The sequence below is a fragment of the Physeter macrocephalus genome, chromosome 8 (genome assembly GCF_002837175.3).
Source record: "Physeter macrocephalus isolate SW-GA chromosome 8, ASM283717v5, whole genome shotgun sequence".
NCBI classification, from domain to species: Eukaryota; Metazoa; Chordata; class Mammalia; order Artiodactyla; family Physeteridae; genus Physeter; species Physeter macrocephalus.
The window spans coordinates 129,918,202-129,941,673 of NC_041221.1; the positions used below are offsets into that span (position 1 = coordinate 129,918,202).

Here is a 23,472-nt window from a genome sequence, read left to right on the forward strand (position 1 = left end):
TCTCTTAATCCTCATTATAACCCTATGAGGCAGGATCTATTATTTATCCCTTTTCCACAGAGGAGGAAACTGAGGCCTAGAGAAGTCAAGTGCCATTTCCAAGGTCACTCAACTAGTAAGTGGCAGAGCTGAGACTTAAACCCAGGTCCTTTTGACCCCAGAGCCTGGCCCTTCATGAGCAGGCTGTGCTGCGTCCCTCCCCTCTTAAAGGCAGGTGTGTGTGTGTGTGTGTGTGTGTGTGTGTGTGTGTGTGTGAGCGTGTTGTGTGAGTGTGTTGTGTTGTGTTGTGTGTGTGCTTGCATGCATCGGGCAAGGACCCCTGCGGGGCTGGCGCTGCCCTGCACCCTCACGCTGGGGCAGGTGTGTGTGTGTGTGTGTGTGTGTGTGTGTGTGTGTGTGTGTGTGTGTGCGTGAGCGTGTTGTGTGAGTGTGTTGTGTTGTGTTGTGTGTGTGCTTGCATGCATCGGGCAAGGACCCCTGCGGGGCTGGCGCTGCCCTGCACCCTCACGCTGGGGTTTCTGAGAAGCACAGGCCCCTGCCTGCTTGTGGGCTGCTGACTTGCCCAGAGCAGCAAGTGTTTCCTGGGAGGTAACAAGAGGCCATTAATCTCCAGTTGTACCCACAATTACCCAAATTGCTAACCTCACCGTGAAAAGTAGAAATTCAATTGAGCTGGTGCTGGAGGCGTGTTCCGAGGGAGGGGAAAGACACTCAGAGTAATTTAATTAACCGTTGCCAAGTGCATTAAGAGGAGTGCTGCCTCTGCCTTTATTTCTAATGTCTTTAAATAGAGCATCAAGCAATGCACATGGATGTTCAGACAGACACAGGAGGACCTGACCTAGTTCTGAATTAATCACTACTGGCCAAACATGGTTAAAAGCTGACAACCCACCTTGAGAGAGATGCACACACAAATGTGCACCTCAGCACACACACGTGCACATGCACACACACACATATACCGTAGTCTTTAGAAACAGGACAGTGCCTTCCCTTGCTAAGATCGCAGACAAGCCCTGGGCACCTTAGGCTCCGAAGATGAAGAACTCTGCCCACCCAGCAGCCATCAAGCAGCCACCAGGCTTGTGCTGGTACTGACATTCAGAGATGGGTGGGATATAGGCTATGCTCACTATAGTGGGGAAATTGCAAGGAAACCATCCTGCCTGGTGTGACAAAGGTGGGGGAAGGGCACTTCTGCCCAGCTCTGCCCAGGGGGGACTCTAGAGTGACCCCCTCTTCCCACCTGCTTCCCCCATGTTCTCCAGGGCACATCCAAAGGGGCCTAGAGAGTAGCAGAGTTCCAACTTTGTGGTTCCTGCAGGATTAAACGCTGGACCGCTCTCCCCACAAAGCAGAGAAGGGATCTTCAAGGTCATGGGGTTTAGCTGCCCTCTTGTGGCTAGCAGCATTGTTTACCATGATCCTGCTTGAGCTTGTATGCCTCTAGGGATGGGGAGCTCACTGCCTCCTGTGATGCTCACTCCATCGCAGGGCAGGGCTGATGGCTGGAATGGTGTTGCATCTAAGCAAACCAATTGGTCTCTTTTTGGTCCCTTGCCCTTTGTGCTAGTCCATCTCATGGGTCACACGGCCCAGGCCGGCTCGCTCTGCCCCAGCACCTCCCTCACCACCTCACAGCGGCTACAGGAACTGACCACTCATCCCACAGGTCTTCCTTCTTGGGGCCAAGCACCCATTCTGTGTTGGCCTGTCTTGAGCCAAGGAGACCAGGGCTGCCCCTTTTCTGCCTGAAACTTGTATTCCTGTCACAGTAGCTCAAGACCTGTCAGCCATCCTGGCAGTGCCCTGTGTGGGTGACATCACTCCATCTTCTCACATGAACTCCCAGGAAGCCACCTTATCCTGTGCCAAACCAGGGCCAGTGCATATTCTTGACTCAATCCCTTTATTCCTCAAGTCCAGTAGAAGGGAGGCACCGATAATGTTGCTCTTCTAATAGATTAATTTACTGAGGATCAGTTTAAGAAACTGTCCAGTCATAAAGGCAGAGTGGGGTGATGCTGGGACCCCAGTGCGGGGTGCCTGGGCCCTCAGAACCCAGGAGACCCCCGTTGCTCACATTAGGCTGTGAGAGCTCTGGAGCTCTCTTCTTCTGCTCAACTCATCACATCCATACTCCCTCTCCCAGCAAACAAGGCTCCTGGGCAGGCCCCTCTGGCCTGATCTTATTTCCTTTCACCACCCTGCTGCCCCTGCCCTCCAGCCAACCCAGCCCAGAGGCTCACCTCTGCCCTCCGCAGGGAATACCCCCTCCTCGGCGTCCAGCTGTCTGTATCCTCCCCAGCTTCAGGGTCCAGAGTCTCTCCTGGGGGGCACCCAGCCAGATGCTCTCCCCTGCCCAGGAACCTCCTGCCCTGCCCACCGCACCTCCCCTGTTCACCTTATTCTGGGGCTGGCTAGCAGCTTGCAGCCACCATCCATCCTATTCTCTGTACGAGGTGGGACTAATACCTCCAGACACCAGACAACAGGCTGAATGGCACCAACGTGGGATGTGAAAAGAAAGCCCTCTGGCCCTGCAGCTACCACATGGCATCTCGGCATCTTGCACAGTTGGCTTCCCTGGGAGATGCGTCTGAGCTCAGAGTCAGAGCCAGGTGACTTACATTGATGTCTTCCAAATCCAGGAAGTTCAGGGCCAGCCCGTTGCGCTTCCAGACGATGGGTGGCCGCAGGTCTCCGTGGACAGCGCAGGTCAGCACTGTGCTCAGGCCCACGGTCACTGTGGCCACACTGACCCTCTCCTCAGGGGCGAGGCTGAGCTGTACCACCTCTGCAGGGAAAGGAGAAGCCGTCAGCTGTAGGCCCAGGGGATGGAGTCTATACTTGAAGGGATACAGCCACAGGGATCTACTGCAGGTCAGGGGCCTCGGGCAAATTCCGGGAGCAGGAACATTGTCCACAATGTGCTGACTAAATGTACAGATGGACACACCTCCTGGGAGAGGGGCCACAACTTATGTTAAATGCTCAAAGGGCTGTTTGTGGCAAATCAGGTCGGGAACCACAGCTAGCGTAGGGGAAGCATCTGGGCTGTGGATCTGTGAGTCAAGCTAAGAGTGTGGGCTGCCCCTGGGAAACCAGGGAGCCAGGTGTGCTGGCCCTGCCCTGTGCTCTCCAGGCCCCCTGGAGTCGGGGCCTTGCCAAGTGCTGTCAAGGTCTGCTGGCTGGGCCGACAGGTTTCTCACCCACCTGGGGGCAAATTAAAGGTCGCACTGTCTGAAGTCTGGGGAATGAACTGGCTGACCTTTGAAGGTTTGTTTCTGTCTAAGGATTCTCTGAACTTGGATTTGGATTTCTGCTCAGCCACCGTGCACTGTAGCCTTTAATTTTTTGAAGTGTACTTTGGGCTGTACCAATGATTAATCCTTGCCATTTTATACTTGATAACTGGCATTAAGACTGATCATCCGTCAGGCAAAGAGGAAGGGTCTAAAATATCTCCCTGCAATCACAGGCCTTTTGAAATTCTCAGGATTAAAGAAAAAAAATCAAACTCAGGATATTCAAATGCCAAAATGGGATGAGGCTTGGAGGGGGCGTCACTAGCTCACTGACTGGACTACCCCTCCACAGTTCTGCCCCCAAATCTACTTGGGGAGCTTGGGGAGGCAGCCAGAGGCAGCATGAGTGGAGGGAGGGGGCTGGCTCTGGGGACCTGTGTTACTCTGGGACGTCAGCAAAGACGCTGGGACCTGGGAGCCTGACAGGTGTGGAGCAAGGCACAGAGTTTGGGACCTGAGCTCTGTGACTCAGCGGGACACTTTTGAGCTGGGACCAGGCAGCACACCTGTGCTCACACCCTCTTGCCAGTGTGTGTGGGAAAGGAGGAGGGGAAGGGGAGCAAAAACAGCTGTAGGTGCCATGCACCGCAAAGCAGGTGCAGTGAAAGCAGGTGCACTAAGGTCTGATCCTGAGCCCCAAAGCCCTTTCCCCTCTGCAAACATTCAGTGGCCTGGCCCTGGGCCCACAAAGAGGAACAAGATATACACTAGGTGCTTAATCAGTGCTTGTTGGATGGATGGATGGATGAAAAATGGAGAAAATGGAAATAAAGAAGGAAAAAAAAGCCAACAGGCCAGTGGAGAGGGGACAATCACACACAGGAAAAATGTGACTCCTGCTGAAGGAGCCACATGAAGAAAGATAAGCACTGAGTGACTGATGCAGGCGCAACCGGCGTAATATTTTACAAACATTAAAGTGATGCATTTCAAGTTCCCTCTTAAATCATGTTCTGCTTGCTTCCCTCCCACCTCTGAGTCATGAGGCTTATTGCTCAGGGCAGAGAAGCCGCTAACCCTCTGTAGCAAGACCCAGGCTCTGGAGATTCAGAGGGGTAGAGAGAGGGAGAGAAGAATTTGCTAAAATAGTTTAGCTCCCACTGTGCCCAAGTGCAGAGGAGACAACTCTTTCTCCTCAGAAGAGCCACGAGGCTCCGTGCTCATTGGAAGTGGGAGGGGGTGTGGAAGGCCCCCTTCGTCCCGGGTGTGTGGGAATAAGGAGGGAGACAGTGGGAAGGGCAGAGAGCATGCCTGTTGGTGTGCGGGTGAGGGGAACCACGGGGGGCTCTAGGAGGAGGCTGAACCCTCCCTCAAGCGGCCTGCACCCCACCACCTCAGGCGACCACAAAGATGTGGCAGAGAGCCAGGGCCTGCGCCCATCTGCCAGAGCCCCCTCGGTCCCTCGAGGCATGGAGGGGCCCAGAGGTTCCTGGCTGGGTCAGGGTGTGCTCTGGGCCTCTGTACCAGAGGACTGCATCGGACTCTCAGACCTGGGCCTGACGGAACGGCCTCCAGACCTCGAGGGTGCATCATGCCAGTGGAGACTCTGGACTCCACTAGGCTGAGAGTGTCCAGACCAAGAGCACAGCAGGGCTGACCTCTGCCGCAGGTGCCCGTGGGCAGCGCGACCAGGGGTCCTCGCAGTGGGGACCAGAGGAGGCAGTAGACAGCCGCACTCTTCCCTCTACACTCAGAAACCAGCTTGGGGAGCTGCTGGGAATTGGAGACACAAAGCATTTTTATTAGCTAGGGCATTACTTACGTGGACTGTTAAAATGATCAGCTCGGACTAAGCTTTACAATAATGGACTGAACATTTAGGGACATTTTTCTCCCAGTGGCTGGTGGGTGGGGTGTGTGAAGCGGTCAGTTATGTTACAAAAGGAACCTATGTTTTCTTTGCACGTATGAGCACCAGTGAGAGTAAAAGTAAAAGGCCAACTGGGAAGTCAGGGAGGGGCCCTCAGAGGAAGCAGGACCTCCCCTGGGCTCCAGAACTCTGCTTCTCCAGGTATGGTCCCTCCCGCCACCTGCATCTCATCTCTGAGGCAACTGATCAAAATGAAACTCCTGCCCCTCAAGCCCAGGCTGGTACAGACTGTCTGGTGGCAGGATGGGCATCAGGTTTTAACAAGCATCCAGGGGCTTCTGTGGTACCTGAGGCCTGAGAGCCACTGCCTTAAAAGATTGGGGTGTGGCGGGAATGGGGAGATGGAAAGGGAGAATGTGGGTGCAGGTGGGGAGGGGAGGCAGTGTGGTCGGTGGGGTCCCGGGGGCCTTAATTACCAGTCCAGGAGCATGGGAATGTAAGATTACGTGCAATATAGGAGCCCCTTCCTCCATGTGGCCCCAAAGTCTTGCATTTTAAACAGTTGTAGAAAAATGGCTGGAGGAGCCTATAGCACAGGGCTAAAAACCAACCAACCAACCAACCCGAGTGGGAAGCCTGTGTGGCTCGCCATCCGCCGCTGGGAGAGCTGGTTCCCGCATCTTTCCTGAGTGCACCCTCGAGCATTTGTATGTCTGAAGATGTGTGATTTTCACGGGAAAGACGCATGCAAAATTAGAATGCACGAATACTGACAAAACCATCATAATTCTGCTCCTGTCAGCTACACAAATATTAACCAAACAGCAAATATCTGGGTCATTTAAAGTTTAATTAAATGAATGTTTTATTAGATTTAGCCCATGTCAATATTCCCCAGATCCTTTTAAAATTCTGGAGATATTTATGGCAAATGAACTGCTCCTCACTCTTGGTTAGTTACTGTTCAACACGTCTTCCCCGGCAGGCCCCATCTCCCAGGGTGATTTCCCAGTGAGGGAAAGATGACGCAGCATCACGGCCTGGGGCTTGAGCGAACTGGACAGGTGCCTGGCTATGGCTCTGGACGCCTGGCCTCCAGGCCTGGCTCTGCTGGTGACACCTGAGTGGCCTCAGGCAGGTCCCTTCCTGTCCCTGGGCCCCAGTTTAGACATCCATATAATGAGGGATTGGGCTAGGAGGGCTCTGGGGGCCCGGCTGGCTTTCAGGCTCTAGGACTCGGAGCGCACGGTTCTGAGCAGACGTCCCTGCTCACTCTCCCCGGTCCTGCCGGGAGCTGCCCGGCTGCTGCTTCCCTCAACGCCACCTGCCTCTGTTCCTTGCCCACTTGCCGTGATGGTACAAGTGATGCCTCAAGTGGCAGCGTGAACAGTTGCCAAGCCCACAGGGGCTGATATCCCCTCTCCATCCAGGTCCTCAACAGCCTCCTGTGTGGTCACCCCTCCAGTTTGCCCCTTCTGCCCGTGAGTGTCCTGGTCAACACTTGGAGTACAAGATATATCACAGCCCTGCTCAAAAGCTACTAGTTGCTCCCCATCACCCACAGATTCACCGTGAATTGAGAACAGTCCCTGACCTTGCCCCACATTCTCCTCCCAGGTGACTCAACATGGTACCCACTGGTCCCCATCCCATTGTGGTTTGGGGCCTAAGCTTGTGCCTACTTGGCACCTTCTACTTGTCTATTCTGAGACTCTCACACTCTTGGTCCCCATCTCCAGGATGACCTCATGGGATGTTTCCGGGACTCTGAAGTCTTCACGTAAGGAGACACTTGGACAGACATTGGGTGAAGATTGAAAGAAATCATCCTGGTGAACTTATCATGATCTTTTCAGCCTTCAGTAACAGAAACTCTCAGAAATGCTCAACTAGCCTAGGAAAAAAAAAAAGAAAAAACAAGAATGGGGATGATCTTAATGCCTGTAATTGGGAAATCTAAGGGGGTGGAGGAGGCTGCAAGCATCCAGGGCCCTCAACCATGGCACTCTCTGTGAGGCTGCAAGATGTCCAGGGGTGGCCCCGCCCTCACATTGTTCCTGTACATGGGATCCCGGAGAAAGGGCCCAAATCCTTCTTGAGAGCCCTGCCAAAAAGCATGGGGGGAATCTAATTGCCCAGACTCATCTCCTGCATTCTCCCCTGAAGCAATCAACCAGGCCAGGTGGATGGAGTACTCTGCAGTCGCAGTACTGATCGACCCACAGGCCTGGGCCATGTGGTCACCTCTGGGCCGGGTGCTGGGTGGTTGGGGGTGGGGTCAGATGTCACGACAGAAAGGGTGTGCTAGGCAGATCAACACCCTATGACCCCCACAGAGACGCAGAGAGGGCCCCTTCGGTCCCCTCCATTCCTTCAAAGCCCCGTCTGGAAGCCTCTACGTGGTGCAAGATGATGATGGGACTGTGGCTGAAGCCATGTTGTGAAGACAATGAGAGTCAGCAGAAGGAAACCTGATTTCAGTTACCACCATCTGCCCCCCACCTGGAGAGTGATCTGGAAGGGCTTTGTGGTGGTGGTGTGGCAGAGCTGAGGGGACCCCACAGTCCTCTCGAGCCTCCCATGGTGATGGGGACAGGAGGAGGGCCAGGCAGTCTGGGATTTGTGTAGATGGCCTTCTTATGTGTTCGGTGAACACATTGACTGAACTTCTACTGTGGGCTGAACCCCACCCCTGCCCAGGCATGTCTGTAGAGCAGGGGACTCAGATATGTCTGCACTTGGACTCTTGCTCTGGTGGGGCCCAGTGTCACGGGAGAGGGAGGTGGAGAAGCCACACTGCAGCCCTCCAGGGAGCAGACTGCAGAAGGGCCAACAAGGGATCCTTCCAGCTCTTGGCTGTGGCTCTGCTGCTCCCATGGTGTTGACCATCTGTGGTCCCATGGGCCACTCTGTGGGAAGTGTCCCTAGGTTTCTGGGGGACCAAGCAACAAGATATGCCTTGTGCCCAGAGGATGGTGGGGGCAGTGGCAGAGGGCTGGGCTGGGGGCTCCTGTCAGGTCTGGGGTGACAATGCATCTGTAGAAAGAGGCTGGTGTCCCTGGAAAGGGAGGACCAGTGTGGGGAGCTTGTCTGGCACTGCTAGGCAGAGGTGGACACAAAGAGACGATGTCCTCACTATAAGAACCAGCACTGGAAGGCTGCCTGGTGTGTAGGCAATTCAAGGAGGGCAAGGGAGATGGGGGTTCCTCACAGCTTGGGACATCTCTCTCCCTATGGGCCAGGCCTTCAGACATCAGTCAGCTTTTCTTTATTCCTGCTGGGATGAAGAGGCTCAGGTAGCATTTCCATGATTGTCAAGGTCAGCGTGGGTTGCTCAGTGCAAGAGAGACCTTCCTGCTTCACCTGAGGCAGGAGATAGATGGGCCCCAGGCTGAGCAGCTGGAATCTATCCCCTATGGACAGATACTCCAAGATAAAGATAATGGCAGGAGCAAGGAGGAGCTGAGTCCTGCTTGGATGAAAAATAAAGAGACTACATATTTCTCATTCTTGAGGTCAAGGAGATTGCCCAAACTACACATGCACAGAAAGGTTCCTCAGAGATCAGAGAAGGGAAGGGGCGCCAGACCATAATATGTTCTGTCAACTTCTCAGAAACCCTTGCGCTGGAATCCATCTTGGCTAAGAGATGCACACCCACAGAGGGGAGGGCCCTGAGTCAGACCAAATATGGACTCAGAGCCAGGCAAAGCAAGATGATGGGCCAGAGGAAACCCAGAAGAACTGTCCCCATATAAGTGATTTAAACTACCCCAAAGGTGCAACTCTTTCTCTGAGCCCACCTGTGTGAGTCTATCCACACATACTTTTTTCCTCCTAATAAACTCTTTACTTGTTTCACTACTTTCCATCTCTTTGTTGAAATTCCTTTCTCCAAAGCTGACCTTGTCACTAACCACTGGCCCTGGTGGTCTAGTGGCTAGGATTTGGTGTTTTCGCTGCCGCGGCCTGGCTTCAGTCTCTAGTCGGGGAACTGAGATCCTGCTTTGAGCCGCTGCAGGCCAAGGCCACCCGAGATCACACTCACCAGGCTGCACGTCGGCAGGGGGTCCCAGCAGGGCTGTTTGGCCCTCCCGTATCTAGTACAGTGCCTGGCACAGGGCAGGTGGGCTTCAGGTCCAGTCCAGGGAGACACCTCCCTGGCTCTCTAGGCCCTTCAAACCACAGTGGGAACACCCTTGGTTTTCCAGACACAGCCCTCACTCTCCTCCCCATACATGCGCTCTCCCTGCTCCTTGGAGCTTGGAGAGAAGGGGCAGCATGGGGGATTAATGGGCTCACCATGAGCAAGCGAACAAGCACCCTCCCTAGAAGCAGGAGGCCATAAAACTTGAATTGTGGGAGAACTGGGTTTTAGTTCCTATTACAGCTTTCCCTTAATCTCAGGCGCTATTTCTCACACTGACTTGAACTCGATGAGACACTCATAAACCCATCAGCACCCTCTCAAGCAGGCTTCTGGTGCTTCACAGCAATAGAAATTAAATTTCTTAAATTCCTGTCAAGTTGGCGTTCGTTTTCTTATGCTAGAAATGCACTAATGGAACACATTCCTACCGGGACATTTGCCATTTTTCAAATGATGCTCTTGGTGGAAAGACTCTGTTCAAACCTCAGTCTACCGGCCCCCACATCCCTGTGTTGACTGAGCTAGGCTCAGGGCAAACCTGGGCTCAGGGCCCGGCTGGAAATGAGGGAGACCTGGAGAGACACCGCAGGCCAGGCGCTTAGAGAGCTCTCTGCAGTGGTGGCCTCTTTTCGCACTGTTCTTCTCCCGCAGTGCAGTAATGTGTTTCCCCCGTGCCCTGGGGAACACCCCCTCCCCGGGTGGCCTGGGAGTTGCCAAAGGGGGTGTGGCCCTGTGTGACAGACTCTATTAATCTGGTCTTGTTCCTGTGACCAGGGCTACACTGTGAAATTGGTGACTGGAACAGAAACCAGGGTAGAGTGTGCATGCCTAAGGTCACCTGACCAAGTAGGGGACAGGCAACATCTAACATCCCCTGGGCCTGATGGCTTCCCCTGGCATTTACAGGGTGGGGCTGCTTTGGCTCGCCCCATGAGGAGGTGATGGGGGTGCTTCGTGCCTCCCCTGTTCCCCTCCACCAGAGCCTGCCTCTCTGGGCCCCCTTCAAACATCTGCCGAGACTGTGTGGGTGGGAGGCTGGGAACAGGTGGTCTTGGGGCCTTTCATCTTGACACGCATGTTTTGAACACTGGGGTGTGTCCGGCCTGGACAGGTGGCTCTGGACCAGCCAGACTTGCTCTCATCCAAAATTTCCTGTTTCTTTATGCATAATCAGATTTAATTTTTGTGCCACTGTCATATTCCCTCTTGCTTGCTTCATTTGGGGGATGGTAATAAACGTACTAGTTAATTACCTCCAGGGAATTCCCTGGAGCTCCAGTGGTTAGGATTCCATGCTTTCACTGCCAAGGGCCCAGGTTTTAGCCCTAGGTGGGGAACTAGGACCCCACAAGCCGAGTGGCATGGCAAAAAAAAAAAAAAAAAAATTACCTCCAGATCTGGGGGTAATTTCCTTTCTCAGTTGACTTATGTTGTTTGGGGTTGCTTCAACCATTTTTGCAGTTCAGTTATAAAGTTCTACTCTCTGAGGTAAACAGATACCCTTATAAGCTGCATGAAGACAGAGACCATATGTCTTTTCTTTCTTTTGTATCCCAGCACCTAATACAATTCCTAGCACACAAAAAGGCTTAATAAGTAGTTTTAAGCAAGTGAGTGATTAGGGCAGTGGTTAATTTTATATATCAACTTGACTGGGCCATGGGGTGCACAGAGAGTTGGTTAAACATTATTCTGGTGTATCTATGAGACTGTTTCTGGATGAGATGAACATTTGAATCAGTAGACTGAGTAAAGCAGATTGCCCTCCCTAATGTCCATGGGCCTCATCCAGTCAACTGAAGACCTGAATAAGACAAAAAGTCTGAGTAAGAGAGAGTTTCTTTTCCCTGACTGCCTTCAAGAGGGGACATAGGTCTTTTCTTCTCTTCAGACTTGAACCAAGACAACATCTCTTCCTAGGTCTTGAGGTTGCTGGCTTTCAGACTGGAACTTACACCACTGGCTCTCCTAGGCCTCCTGCTTACTAACTGCAGATCTTGGGACTTCTCAGCCTCTATAATCATGTGAGCCGATTCCTAAAAATAAATAACTCTCCATCCATCCATCCATCCATCCATCCCTCATCCATCCATCCATCCATCCATCCATCCATCCATCCATCCATCCTACTGGTTCTGGTACTCTGGAGAACCGTAACTAATGCAGTTATCATCCACGCTCTCGTTTCCTTCCATGGAGACTGTATGGCGAAGCATTTTGTGAGAACAAAGAACAAAGTAGTCTCCTAGTTGCTGCTTGAGGAGAGCTGCCTGACCCTATCAGACCTGATGAGGGTGAGAAGTCAGTCTTTACTGCATTATGCTGCTGAGATTTTAGGATTTCTATAGCACCTGGTGTTGATTACCTAATACATAACACCGCCCCCCCCCCACTAAGAGGAAGAAATATAAGTTAATTTACTTCCACTGAAGAAATTGTAATGAGATGTGGAAGGGACCGTTGGGAGGGCAAGGCATTCAGGTCAGGAAGCCTCTGAGAATCCTCTGACAAGAGGAGATCTAACTTCTGTTCCAATCCCCAGAACATCTGTCCAGGGATCTCATTCCCTTATCCCATAGCTATTACTACTGCTTTCACTATTAGTGTTCAAACTCTGTGCCCAAGGGAGGGGGCATCTAAGGGTGGGATGGGAGAGAATCTGTAAATAAATTACACAGTATAATATGCTCTATAGGTAGAAGGAACAAGATGCCAGGAGAGAATATCATGGGAGCCCTATCAAGATGCAAGTGGAGACATTCAGGATCAAGATGGTGGAGTAGTAGGACATGAAGCTCAACTTCTCCCACAAATACATCAAAAATACATGTACATTTGGAACGATTCTCACAGAATATCTACTGAACGCCGGCAGAAGACCTCAGACTGCTGAAAGGGCAAAAATATTTCCATGTAACCGGTAGGAAAAGAGAGAAAAAAAAGGAAAGCGAGAAAGGAATAGGGACGGGACCTGCATCCCTGGGAGGGAGCTGTGGAAGAGGAAAGGTTCCTGCACCCTGGGAAGCCCCCTCATCTGGCAGGGAGATTGGCTGGGACAGAAGGGGAGCTTCAGAGCCTCAGAGGAGAACGCAGAAGCCAGTCTGTGGCAGCCAGAGCAGAGGGAGAACTACACAGATGGTCAGTGCCGCTGCCCTGCACTCTCCAGCCTAAGAGATGCAACCGCCCATGAGGGCAGGGTCTGGAGGCTGGAACTCGGGCTTCAGAGATCAGAACCAGGAGAGGACTGAGGTTGGCTGTGTGGAAACAGCCTGGGGTGGCTGGAATCCTATGTGACGGCAACTGAGGGTGTATGCAGAGGAAGTCTGGGCTGCCTTAGAGGCCAGTCGCCATTGTCTGGGGGGTGCCCAAGGGGAGAGGTGGGACCCAGATTGTAGCCCTTTTCCTTTTGTGCACACTTGCAGAGGGCAAGACACTGCTTGCACAGGCTCCAGGGGCAGTTGTGAACCATCATTGCTGCTCATTCAAACACCAGGAGTGGTCATGAGCCTCTGCCACTGCCCTCGCAGACTCCAGGAGTGGTTAGGAGCCACATCTACTTCCATCATGTGCTCTGGGGACACACCTGAGCCGCCACTGCTGTTGAGAACCCCAGGACTGGGAACCAGCTGCCACATCTGTACACTCCCTATCAAGGGGATAATGACCAGCACTTCCTGAGGAAAGAGGCGACAGGCATCCATACTAAAAACAGCCCTCGCACCAAATATATTAAACCCACACAAGCTACACAGGGGCACCCTCACATATAAATAGTCCTCCAAGACCACAGTAGACAATTGTTTCTCCTAAACTCACAGAGTAAGACAAATATAAGTAAAATAAAGAAGCAGAGGAACCACTCCCAGTTAAAAGACCAAGAGAATTTCTCTGAAGGAACAAATAATGAAACAGACCTTCTTCAGTCTAATAGACACTGATTTCAAAAAGGAGATAATGAAAATAGTAAAGGAATTAAGAAAGGCTATTCACAGAAATGCAGAATACTGTAAAAAGGAACTAGAAACTATAAAGAGGAATCAAGAAAAATTAGAAAACTCATTTTCAGAGATGAAAGCTGAGCTAATGGCAATGAATAGTAGAATGAATAATGCAGAAGAACAAATAAGTGACCTGGAAGACAGAATAACAGAAACCACCCAATCAGGCCAGCAGACAGAAAGCCAAAAAAACAAACAAACAAAAAAGAAAGCAATGTGAGACCTATGGGATAATATAAAGTGTACCAATCTACACATAATAGGGATTCCAGAAGGGGGAGAAAGCGAAAAGGGTATAAAAATGTATTTGAAGAAATTATGGGGCTTCCCTGGTGGCGCAGTGGTTGCGCGTCTGCCTGCCGATGCAGGGGAACCGGGTTCGCGCCCCGGTCTGGGAGGATCCCACATGCCGCGGAGCGGCTGGGCCCGTGAGCCATGGCCGCTGAGCCTGCGTGTCCGGAGCCTGTGCTCCGCAACGGGAGAGGCCACAACAGAGGGAGGCCCGCATACCACAAAAAAAAAAAAAAAAAAAAAGAAATTATGGCTGAAAACTTCCCAAACGTAAAGAAGGAAACAGATATGCAGGTATAGGAAGCACAGAGGGTCCCAAATAATATATACACAAACAGACCTACACCAAGACATATTATAATAAAAAATAGCAAAAGTTAAAGATAAAGAGAGGATTCTAAAGGCAGCAAGAGAAAAACAAAGACTTAATTACAAGGGAACCCCCATAAAGCTATCAGCTGATTTCTCTATAGAAACGCTGCAGGCCAGAAGGGAGTGGCAAAACATTCAAAGTCCTGAAAGGGAAAAACCTGCAACCTAGGATACTCTACCCAGTAAGATTATCATTTAGAATAGAAGGAGAGATAAAGAATTTCTCAGAGAAGCAAAAACTAAAAGAATACAGCAATATTAAACTTATCCTAAAGGAAATATTGAAAGGTCTTCTCTAAATAGAAAAGAAGAATCTATAGGAAAGAGAAAATCACAGTTGGAAAGTAAATCACTTAAATAAGCCAGTACACAGCTTAAGAAAAAAATCAAAAAATTTCTGTGAAAGTGAAAATAACCACAATTAACAGCAAAAGGATGAACATGAAGATGTAAAAGAGGCCATCAAAATCATAAAATGTGGGGGAGCAAGAAAATGTAGTTTTTTTTTTTTCCCTAGAATGTGTTTGAGCCTATATGACCACCAGTCTAAGGCAAGTAGATATAGCAAGGGGTTAACATACTTGAAAAACAGGGTAACCACATATCAAAAACATACAGCAGATTCACAAAAACCAAAAAGAAGAGAGTGTAATTATAATACAAAAGAAAATCATCAAACCACAAAAGGAAAAACAAAAAAGAAAAAGGACAAAGAAGAAATATAAAATCAATGGGAAAACAAGGTTTAAAATGGCAATAAATACATATCTATCAATAATTACCTTAAATGTCAATGGACTAAATGCTCCAATCAAAACACACAGAGTGGCAGACTGTATAAAAAAAACAAGAGCTTACAATATGCTGCCTACAAGAGACCCACTTTAGGGTAAAGGACACACATAGATTAAAAGTGAGGGAATGGAAAAAGATATTTCACACAAACAGAAATGACAAGAAAGCAGGGGTTGCAATACTCATATCAGACAAAATAACTTTAAAACAAAGGCCATAAAGAAAGATAAAGGACACTATATAATGATAAAAGGATCAAAGATATTTCATGCAAACAGAAATGACAAGAAAGCGGGCATTGTAATAGTCATATCAGACAAAATAGACTTTAAAACAGAGGCCATAAAGAAAGATAAAGAAGGACACTCTATAATGATAAAAGGATCAATACAAGAAGAGGATTTTACACTCATCAACATATATGCACCTAATACAGGAGCACCCAAATACATAAAACAAATACTAACACACATAAAGGAAGAAATTGACAGGAATACAATAATAGATGGAGACTTTAACACCCCACTCACATCAATGGACAGAGCTAGACAGAGAATCAATAAGGCAACAGAGATCGTAAATGAAACAATAGAACAGTTAGACTTAATGATATTTTCAGGACATTACATCCAAAAACAGCAGAACACACATTCTTTTCACGTGCACATGGAACATTCTCTAGGATTGACCACATACTATGGCACCAAACAAGCCTCAACAAATTTAAGAGTATAGAAATTATCTCAGGCATCTTTTTTGACCACAACAACATGAAACTGGAAATGATCCACAGAAAAAGAAACAAGAAAAAACAATTACATGGAGATAAATAACATGCTACTAAAAAACCAATGGGTCAACGATGAAATCAAAGAAATTAAAAAATATCTTGAGGCAAATGACAATGAAAACACAACCATACAAAATATATGGGATCCAGCAAAAGTAGTTCTTAGAGCGAAGTTCATAGCGATACAGGCCTTATTTAAGAAACAAGAAAAATCTCACATAAACAACCTAACCCACCACCTAAAAGAATTAGAAAAAGAAGAACAAATAAAACCTAAAGTCAGCAGAAGGAAGGTGATAATAAAGGTCAGAGAGGAAATAAATAGAGATTTAAAAACCAGCAAAAAAACACAACAACAATAAAACCAAGAGCTGGTTCTTTGAAAGGATAAACCAGATTGACAAACCTCTGGCCAGGCTCACCAAGAAGAAAAGTGAGAGAACCCAAAAAAACAAAATAAGAAATGAAAAAGGAGACATAGCAACTGATACTGCAGAGATACAAAAAACCATAAGGAAATACTACGGAAAATTATTTGCCAACAAATTCGACAACCTAGAAGAAATGGACAAGTTTCTAGAAACATACAGCTCACCAAAACTGAATCAAAAGTAAACAGATAATTTGAACAGACTGCTCACTAGAAGTGAAACAGAATCTGTAATTAAAAAACTCCCTACAGGCTCAGCAGCCATGTCTCACGGGCCTAGCCACTCCGCGGCATGTGGGATCCTCCCGGACTGGGGCATGAACCGCGTCCCCTGCATCGGCAGGCGGACTCTCAATCACTGCGCCACCAGGGAAGCCCTGATTTACACTTTTAAAGACCTTGTGCATCAGTTGAGACGTTTTCAGCTGCATTAACAGAAAACCCCGAATGGGAATGGCGCTGCCTAGTAAGGAAAAGCTATTATCGACATAGCGAGAAGGCCCTGGTAGGTTCATCCTGTGGTCCCAAGATGGCACGCAGGCCCTCCGCTTCCTGCCCTGCAGCCCTCAGAGTGTGGCTGTGTGGCACAGCTTTAGGCGCTGCACCGGAGGGTGAGAGAAGGGACTCTCCCTTGAGCACGAACTGTGGGGACAAGGAAGCCTCTCCCAGAGACCCTCACGCCCCGACTTCCCCTCAGGTTTCCTTAGCCAGATTTGTGTCATGGGCTCACCCCAAAGCAACCACTGGAGAGAACCCCCATGACTGGATTAGGAGGCATGCAAATGTGGGAGGAGGTGGGCTGACCAAGGCTCTGTCTGAAAGAGGTGCCTGGTGCTGGGGCAGCCTGCTGGGGGTTGCGTGGTAGGTGGACAGAGTGGGCAACAGAGGAGGGAGACCAGCTAGGAGCCAGACTGTTCTGGGGCAACTGTTAGAGGCAGGGCCAACAGATGTGTTGATTGACTGAATGGCGGGATCGAGAGAAAGGAAAGGATCAAGCACGAATATTAGAACTTTGGCCAGAAAAATTGCGTAGGGTTTGGTTCCACTTACTGAAAGGATAAGGAAGAAACAGCAGATATTTTGGGTGAAATCCACGTTATGTTTTTCCCACAGTAGGTGGATTGAGGGGTAGGCAGTTGGCTATTTGGGTCTGGGGCTCAGGAGCGTGGTCCATGCCAGGGATACTGCTTTAGAATTCATCAATGCTAAGTGATATTTAAAACCATGGGACCCGGGCTTCCCTGGTGGCGCAGTGGTTGAGAGTCCGCCTGCCGATGCAGGGGACGTGGGTTCGTGCCCCGGTCCGGGAGGATCCCATGTGTCGCAGAGCAGCTGGGCCCGTGAGCCTTGGCCACTGGGCCTGCGCGTCCAGAGCCTGTGCTCCGCAGCGGGAGAGGCCGTGGCGGTGAGAGCCTCGTGTACCGCAAAACAACAACAACAAAAACCCCATGGGACCCAGTGTGATCACCAGGGAGTGTGTGAAGAGAGGGGAGACATCTGAGAACTAAGTACTGGTCCCCACTTTGGTTTAGAGGTGGGAGGAGGAGGAGAAGTCACAATGAGCCTGGGCAGGAGTGGGAGGGAGGGCGGGGGTCACCTGTGTCCAGTGCTGCCAACAGCTCCAGTCATACTGGGACTGAGATCATGGGCTTGGCAACATGGAAGGCACTCAGGAACTAAATGTTTGGAACCTCTAGTGTTTCATTAGAGCACTGGGGAGTGAAGTCATCTTTGGAATAGGCTGAGAGAGGACAGGAGGTGCAGAGGAGGAGTTCATTAGAAGAGTTTTGCCAGGAAGGGGAGCAGAGAAATGCGATGGTGGGTGGAAGGCCAAGGAAAGCCTGGCTTGCAAACACAACAGCTTAAAAAACAAACCTGTGGGAATGATCAAATGGAGAGGGTGAACTTCATGATGCAAAAAAGAGAAGAGGTGATTCTAGAAGAAAAGCTTCTGAGTGGGTGAAGGTGGAGGGCCCCCAGAGAATAAGTGGAGGCCTGGCCAGGGCTGAGACTCTGCGCTTCATGACAGAGGGTGGGCAGAGCCTGGGTGTAGGTGGAGATGTGGGAAAGTGCACCCGATGGTGAGAGACGGGGAAAGGCCTGTTTGGTGTATATTAGTGCTGCACAACCTGGGGTGATTCTGCCCCCCAGGAGACATTTGGTAATTTCTGGAGATGGCTTTAGTTGTCACATCTTGGGGAGGGAGTGTTTTCCTACTGGCATCTAGTGGGTGCAGGTCAGGGATGCGGCTAAATATACTACAAAGCGCTTAGGAGTCCCCACAACAAAGAATGATCTAGTCCAAAATGCAGTGGTTGAGAGTCCGCCTGCCGATGCAGGGGACGCGGGTTCGTGCCCCGGTCCGGGAGGATCCCATGTGTCGCAGAGCAGCTGGGCCCGTGAGCCTTGGCCACTGGGCCTGCGCGTCCAGAGCCTGTGCTCCGCAGCGGGAGAGGCCGTGGCGGTGAGAGCCTCGTGTACCGCAAAACAACAACAACAAAAACCCCATGGGACCCAGTGTGATCACCAGGGAGTGTGTGAAGAGAGGGGAGACATCTGAGAACTAAGTACTGGTCCCCACTTTGGTTTAGAGGTGGGAGGAGGAGGAGAAGTCACAATGAGCCTGGGCAGGAGTGGGAGGGAGGGCGGGGGTCACCTGTGTCCAGTGCTGCCAACAGCTCCAGTCATACTGGGACTGAGATCATGGGCTTGGCAACATGGAAGGCACTCAGGAACTAAATGTTTGGAACCTCTAGTGTTTCATTAGAGCACTGGGGAGTGAAGTCATCTTTGGAATAGGCTGAGAGAGGACAGGAGGTGCAGAGGAGGAGTTCATTAGAAGAGTTTTGCCAGGAAGGGGAGCAGAGAAATGCGATGGTGGGTGGAAGGCCAAGGAAAGCCTGGCTTGCAAACACAACAGCTTAAAAAACAAACCTGTGGGAATGATCAAATGGAGAGGGTGAACTTCATGATGCAAAAAAGAGAAGAGGTGATTCTAGAAGAAAAGCTTCTGAGTGGGTGAAGGTGGAGGGCCCCCAGAGAATAAGTGGAGGCCTGGCCAGGGCTGAGACTCTGCGCTTCATGACAGAGGGTGGGCAGAGCCTGGGTGTAGGTGGAGATGTGGGAAAGTGCACCCGATGGTGAGAGACGGGGAAAGGCCTGTTTGGTGTATATTAGTGCTGCACAACCTGGGGTGATTCTGCCCCCCAGGAGACATTTGGTAATTTCTGGAGATGGCTTTAGTTGTCACATCTTGGGGAGGGAGTGTTTTCCTACTGGCATCTAGTGGGTGCAGGTCAGGGATGCGGCTAAATATACTACAAAGCGCTTAGGAGTCCCCACAACAAAGAATGATCTAGTCCAAAATGTCAACAGTCGCACCATGGAGAACTGTGGTTTACATTAATAACCACAATTAACAGTAATAATGTGACTTGTACAGCCCTCAAAGAAATACTGATCCTTAATCCTTGAAAGTAAAAGCCCTCTCTCTCACAAAATTTAAGAAAATTCAAGCATCTTTTCTGACCACAACACTATGAGATTAGAAATCAATTACAGGGAAAAAGGCTGTAAAAAACACAAACACATGGAGGCTAAGCAATATGTTACTAAAGAACCAATGGATTGCTGACGAAATCAGAGGAAATAAAAAAATACCTAGAGACAAATGACAATGAAGACACAAAAATCCAAAACCTATGGGATACAGCAAAAGCAGTTTCAAGAGGGAAGTTTATAACAATACAATCTTACCTCAGGAAACAAGAAAAATCTCCAGTAAACAGCCTAACCTTACACCTAAAGAAACTAGAGAAAGAATAAACAAAACCTAAAGTTAGAAGAAACAGTCATAAAAAGGGAAATCGACAGTAACACAATAACAGTGGGGGACTTTAACACTCCACTTACACCAACAGATAGATCATCCAGACAGAAAGTTAATGAGGAAACACAAGCCTTAAATGACACATTAGACTAGATAGACTTAATTGATATTTATAGGACATTCCATCTGAAAGCAGCAGAAAACACATTCTTCTCAAGTGCACACGGAACACTCTCCAGGATAGATCACATCTTGGGTCACAAATCAAGTCTCGGTAAATTTAAGAAAATTGAAATCATATCAAGCACTTTTCTGACCACAACACTATGAGATTAGATATCAATTATTGGAAAACACCTGTAAAAAACACAAACACATGGCAGCTAAACAATATGCTACTAAATAACCAAGAGATCATTGAAGAAATCAGAGAGGAAATTAAATAATACCTAGAGACAAATGACAATGAAAACACGATGACCCAAAACCTATGGGAGGTAGCAAAAGCAGTTCTAAGAGGGAAGTTTATAGCAACACAATCCTATCTCAAAAAACAAGAAAAACCTCAAACAACCTAACCTTACACCTAAAGCAACTAGAGAAAAAAGAATAAAAACCCCCAAAGTTAGTAGAAGGAAAGAAATCATAAAGATCAGAGCAGAAATAAATGAAATAGAAACGAAAAAAAATAGCAAAGATCAATGAAACTAAAAGTTGGTTCTTTGAGAAGATAAACAAAATTGATAAACCTGTAGCCAGACTCATCAAGAAAAAAAGGGAGAGTACTCAAATCAATAAAATTAGAAATGGGGCTTCCCTGGTGGTGCAGTGGTTAAGAATCTGCATGCCAATGCAAGGGACACGGGTTCAAGTCCTGGTCCGGGAAGACCCCCACATGCCATGGAGCAACTAAGCCCGTGCGCCACAACTACCGAGCCTGAGCTCTAGAGCCCACAAGCCACAATGACTGAGCCCACGTGCCACAACTACTGAAGCCTGCATGCCTACAGCCCGTGCTCCACAACAAGAGAAGCCATGACAATGAGAAGCCCACGTACCACAACGAAGGGTAGCCCCAGCTCACTGCAACTAGAGAAAGCCCACACACAGCAACAAAGACCCAACGCAGCCATAAATAAATAAATAAATAAATAAATAAATAAATAAATAAAATAAAATTAGAAATGATAAAGGAGAATTACAACTGACACCACAGAAATACAAAGGATCATAAGAGACTACTACAAGCAATTATATGCCAATAAAATGGACAACCTAGAAGAAATGAACAAATTCTTAGAAAGATACAATCTTCTGAGACTGGCCCAGGAAGAAATAGAAAATATGAACAGACCAATCACCAGTACTGAAATTGGAACTGTGATTGAAAAACTTCCAACAAACAGAAGTTCAGGACCAGATGGCTTCACAGGTGAATTCTACCAAACATTTAGAGAAGAGCTAACACCTATCCTTCTCAAACTATTCCAAGAATTTTCAGAGGAAGGAACACTCCCAAGCTCATTCTACAAGGCCACCATCACCCTGATACCAAAACCAGACAAAGACGTGACAAAAAAAGAAAATTATAGGCCAATATCACTGATCAACATAGACGCAAAAATCCTCAACAAAATACTAGCAAATTGAATCCAACAATACATTACAAGGATCATACACCATGATCAAGTGGAATTTATCCCAGGGATGCAAGGAGTCTTCAGTATACATAAATCAATCAATGTGATATACCACATTACCAAACTGAAGAATAAAACCATATGATCATCTCAGTAGATGCAGAAAAATTTTTGACAAAACTCAACATCCATTTATGATAAAAACTCTCCAGAAAGTGGGCATAGAAAACACACCTCAACATCATAAAGGCCATATATGACAAACCCCCAGCAAACATCATTCTCAAGGGTGAAAAACTGAAAGCATTTCCTCTAAGATGAGGAACAAGATAAGGATGTCCAGTCTCACCATTTTTTTTCAACATAGTTTTGGAAGTCCTAGTCACAGCAATCTGAGAAGAAAAAGAAATAAAAGGAATCCAAATTGGAAAACAAGAAGTAAAACTGTCACTGTTTTCAGATGATAATATATGTACATAGAAAATCCTAAAGATGCTACCAGAAAACTACTAGCGCTCATGAATGAATCTGGTAAAGTTGCAGGTTATGAAATTAATACACAGAAATCTGTTGCATTTCTATACACTAACAATGAAAGATCAGAAAGAGAAATCAAAGAAACAATCCCATTTACCATCACATCAAAAATAATAAAATACCTTGGAATAAACCTACCTAAGGAGACAAAAGACCTGTCCTCTGAAAACTATAAGACACTGATGAAAGAAGTAAAAGATGACACAAACAGATGGAGAGATATATCATGTTCTTGGATTGGAAGAATCAATATTGTGAAAATGACTATACTACCTAAAGCAATCTACAGATTCAATGCAATCCCTATCAAATTACCAAGAGCATTTTTTCACAGAATTAGAACAAAAATTTTTATGATTTGTATGGAAACACAAAAGAGCTTGAATAGCCAAAGCAATCTTGAGGGGGAAAAAAACCCCAAAAAACAAAACCAACAAACAAACGAACAAAAAGGGAGCTAGAGGAATCAGGCTCCTGACTTCAGACTAAACTACGAAGCTACAGTCATCAAAACAGTATGGTACTAGCACAAAAACAGAAATATAGATCAATGGAACAGGATAGAAAGCCCAGAAATAAACCCATGTATCTATGGTCAATTAATCTACAACAAAGGAGGCAAGACTATATAATGGAGGAAATACAGTCTCTTCAATAAGTGGTGCCACGAAAACTGGACAGCTACATGTAAAAAAATGAAATTAGAACATTCTCTAACAACATACACAAAAATAAACTCAAAATGGATTAAAGACCTAATGTAAGGCCAGACACTATAAAACTCTTAGAGGAAAACATAGGCAGAACGCTCTCTGACATAAATTGCAGCTAGATCTTTTTCGAGTGGTCTCCTAGAGTAATGGAAATAAAGACAAAAATAAACAAATGGGACCTAATTAAACTCAAAATCTTTTGCACAGCAAAGGAAACCATAAACAAAATGAAAAGACAACTCACAGAATGGGAGAAAATATTTGCAAACGATGTGAGCGACACAGGATTACTCTCCAAAATATACTAACAGCTCATGCAGCTCAATATAAAAAAAACAAAAACAAACCAAACAACCCAATCAAAAACTGGGTGGAAGATCTAAGTAGACATTTCTCCAAAGAAGACATACAGATGGCCAAGAGGCACATGAAAAGATGTTCAACATAGCTAATTATTAGAAAAATGCAAATCAAAACTACAATGAGATATCGCCTCACACCAGTCAGAATGGCCATCATCAACGTCTACAAGCAATAAATGCTGGAGAGGGTGTGGAAAAAACGGAACCCTCCTACACTGTTGGTGGGAATGTAAATTGGTGCAGCCACTATGGAAGACAGTATGGAGGTTCCTTAAGAAACTAAAAATAGAGCTACCATATGATCCAGCAATCCCACTCCTGGGCATGTATCTAGAGAAAACCATGGTTTGAAAGGATACATGCACACCAATGTTCACTGCAGCACTATTTACAATAGCCAAGACACGGAAGCAACCAAAATGTCCATGGACAGATGAATGGATC

General features: G+C 47.9%; 1 protein-coding gene across 1 annotated transcript in view; it reads right to left on the reverse strand.

Moving 5' to 3' along the window:
• The window catches only part of FSTL4 (follistatin like 4), a 630,434-nt gene that overhangs the window by 65,608 nt on the left and 541,354 nt on the right, over positions 1–23,472 (reverse strand). Inside the window, exon 8 of the mRNA XM_024124790.3 lies at positions 2,634–2,800. Within this exon, the coding sequence (XP_023980558.2) occupies positions 2,634–2,800 (167 nt within the window). The remainder of the gene's footprint in view (positions 1–2,633; positions 2,801–23,472) is intronic.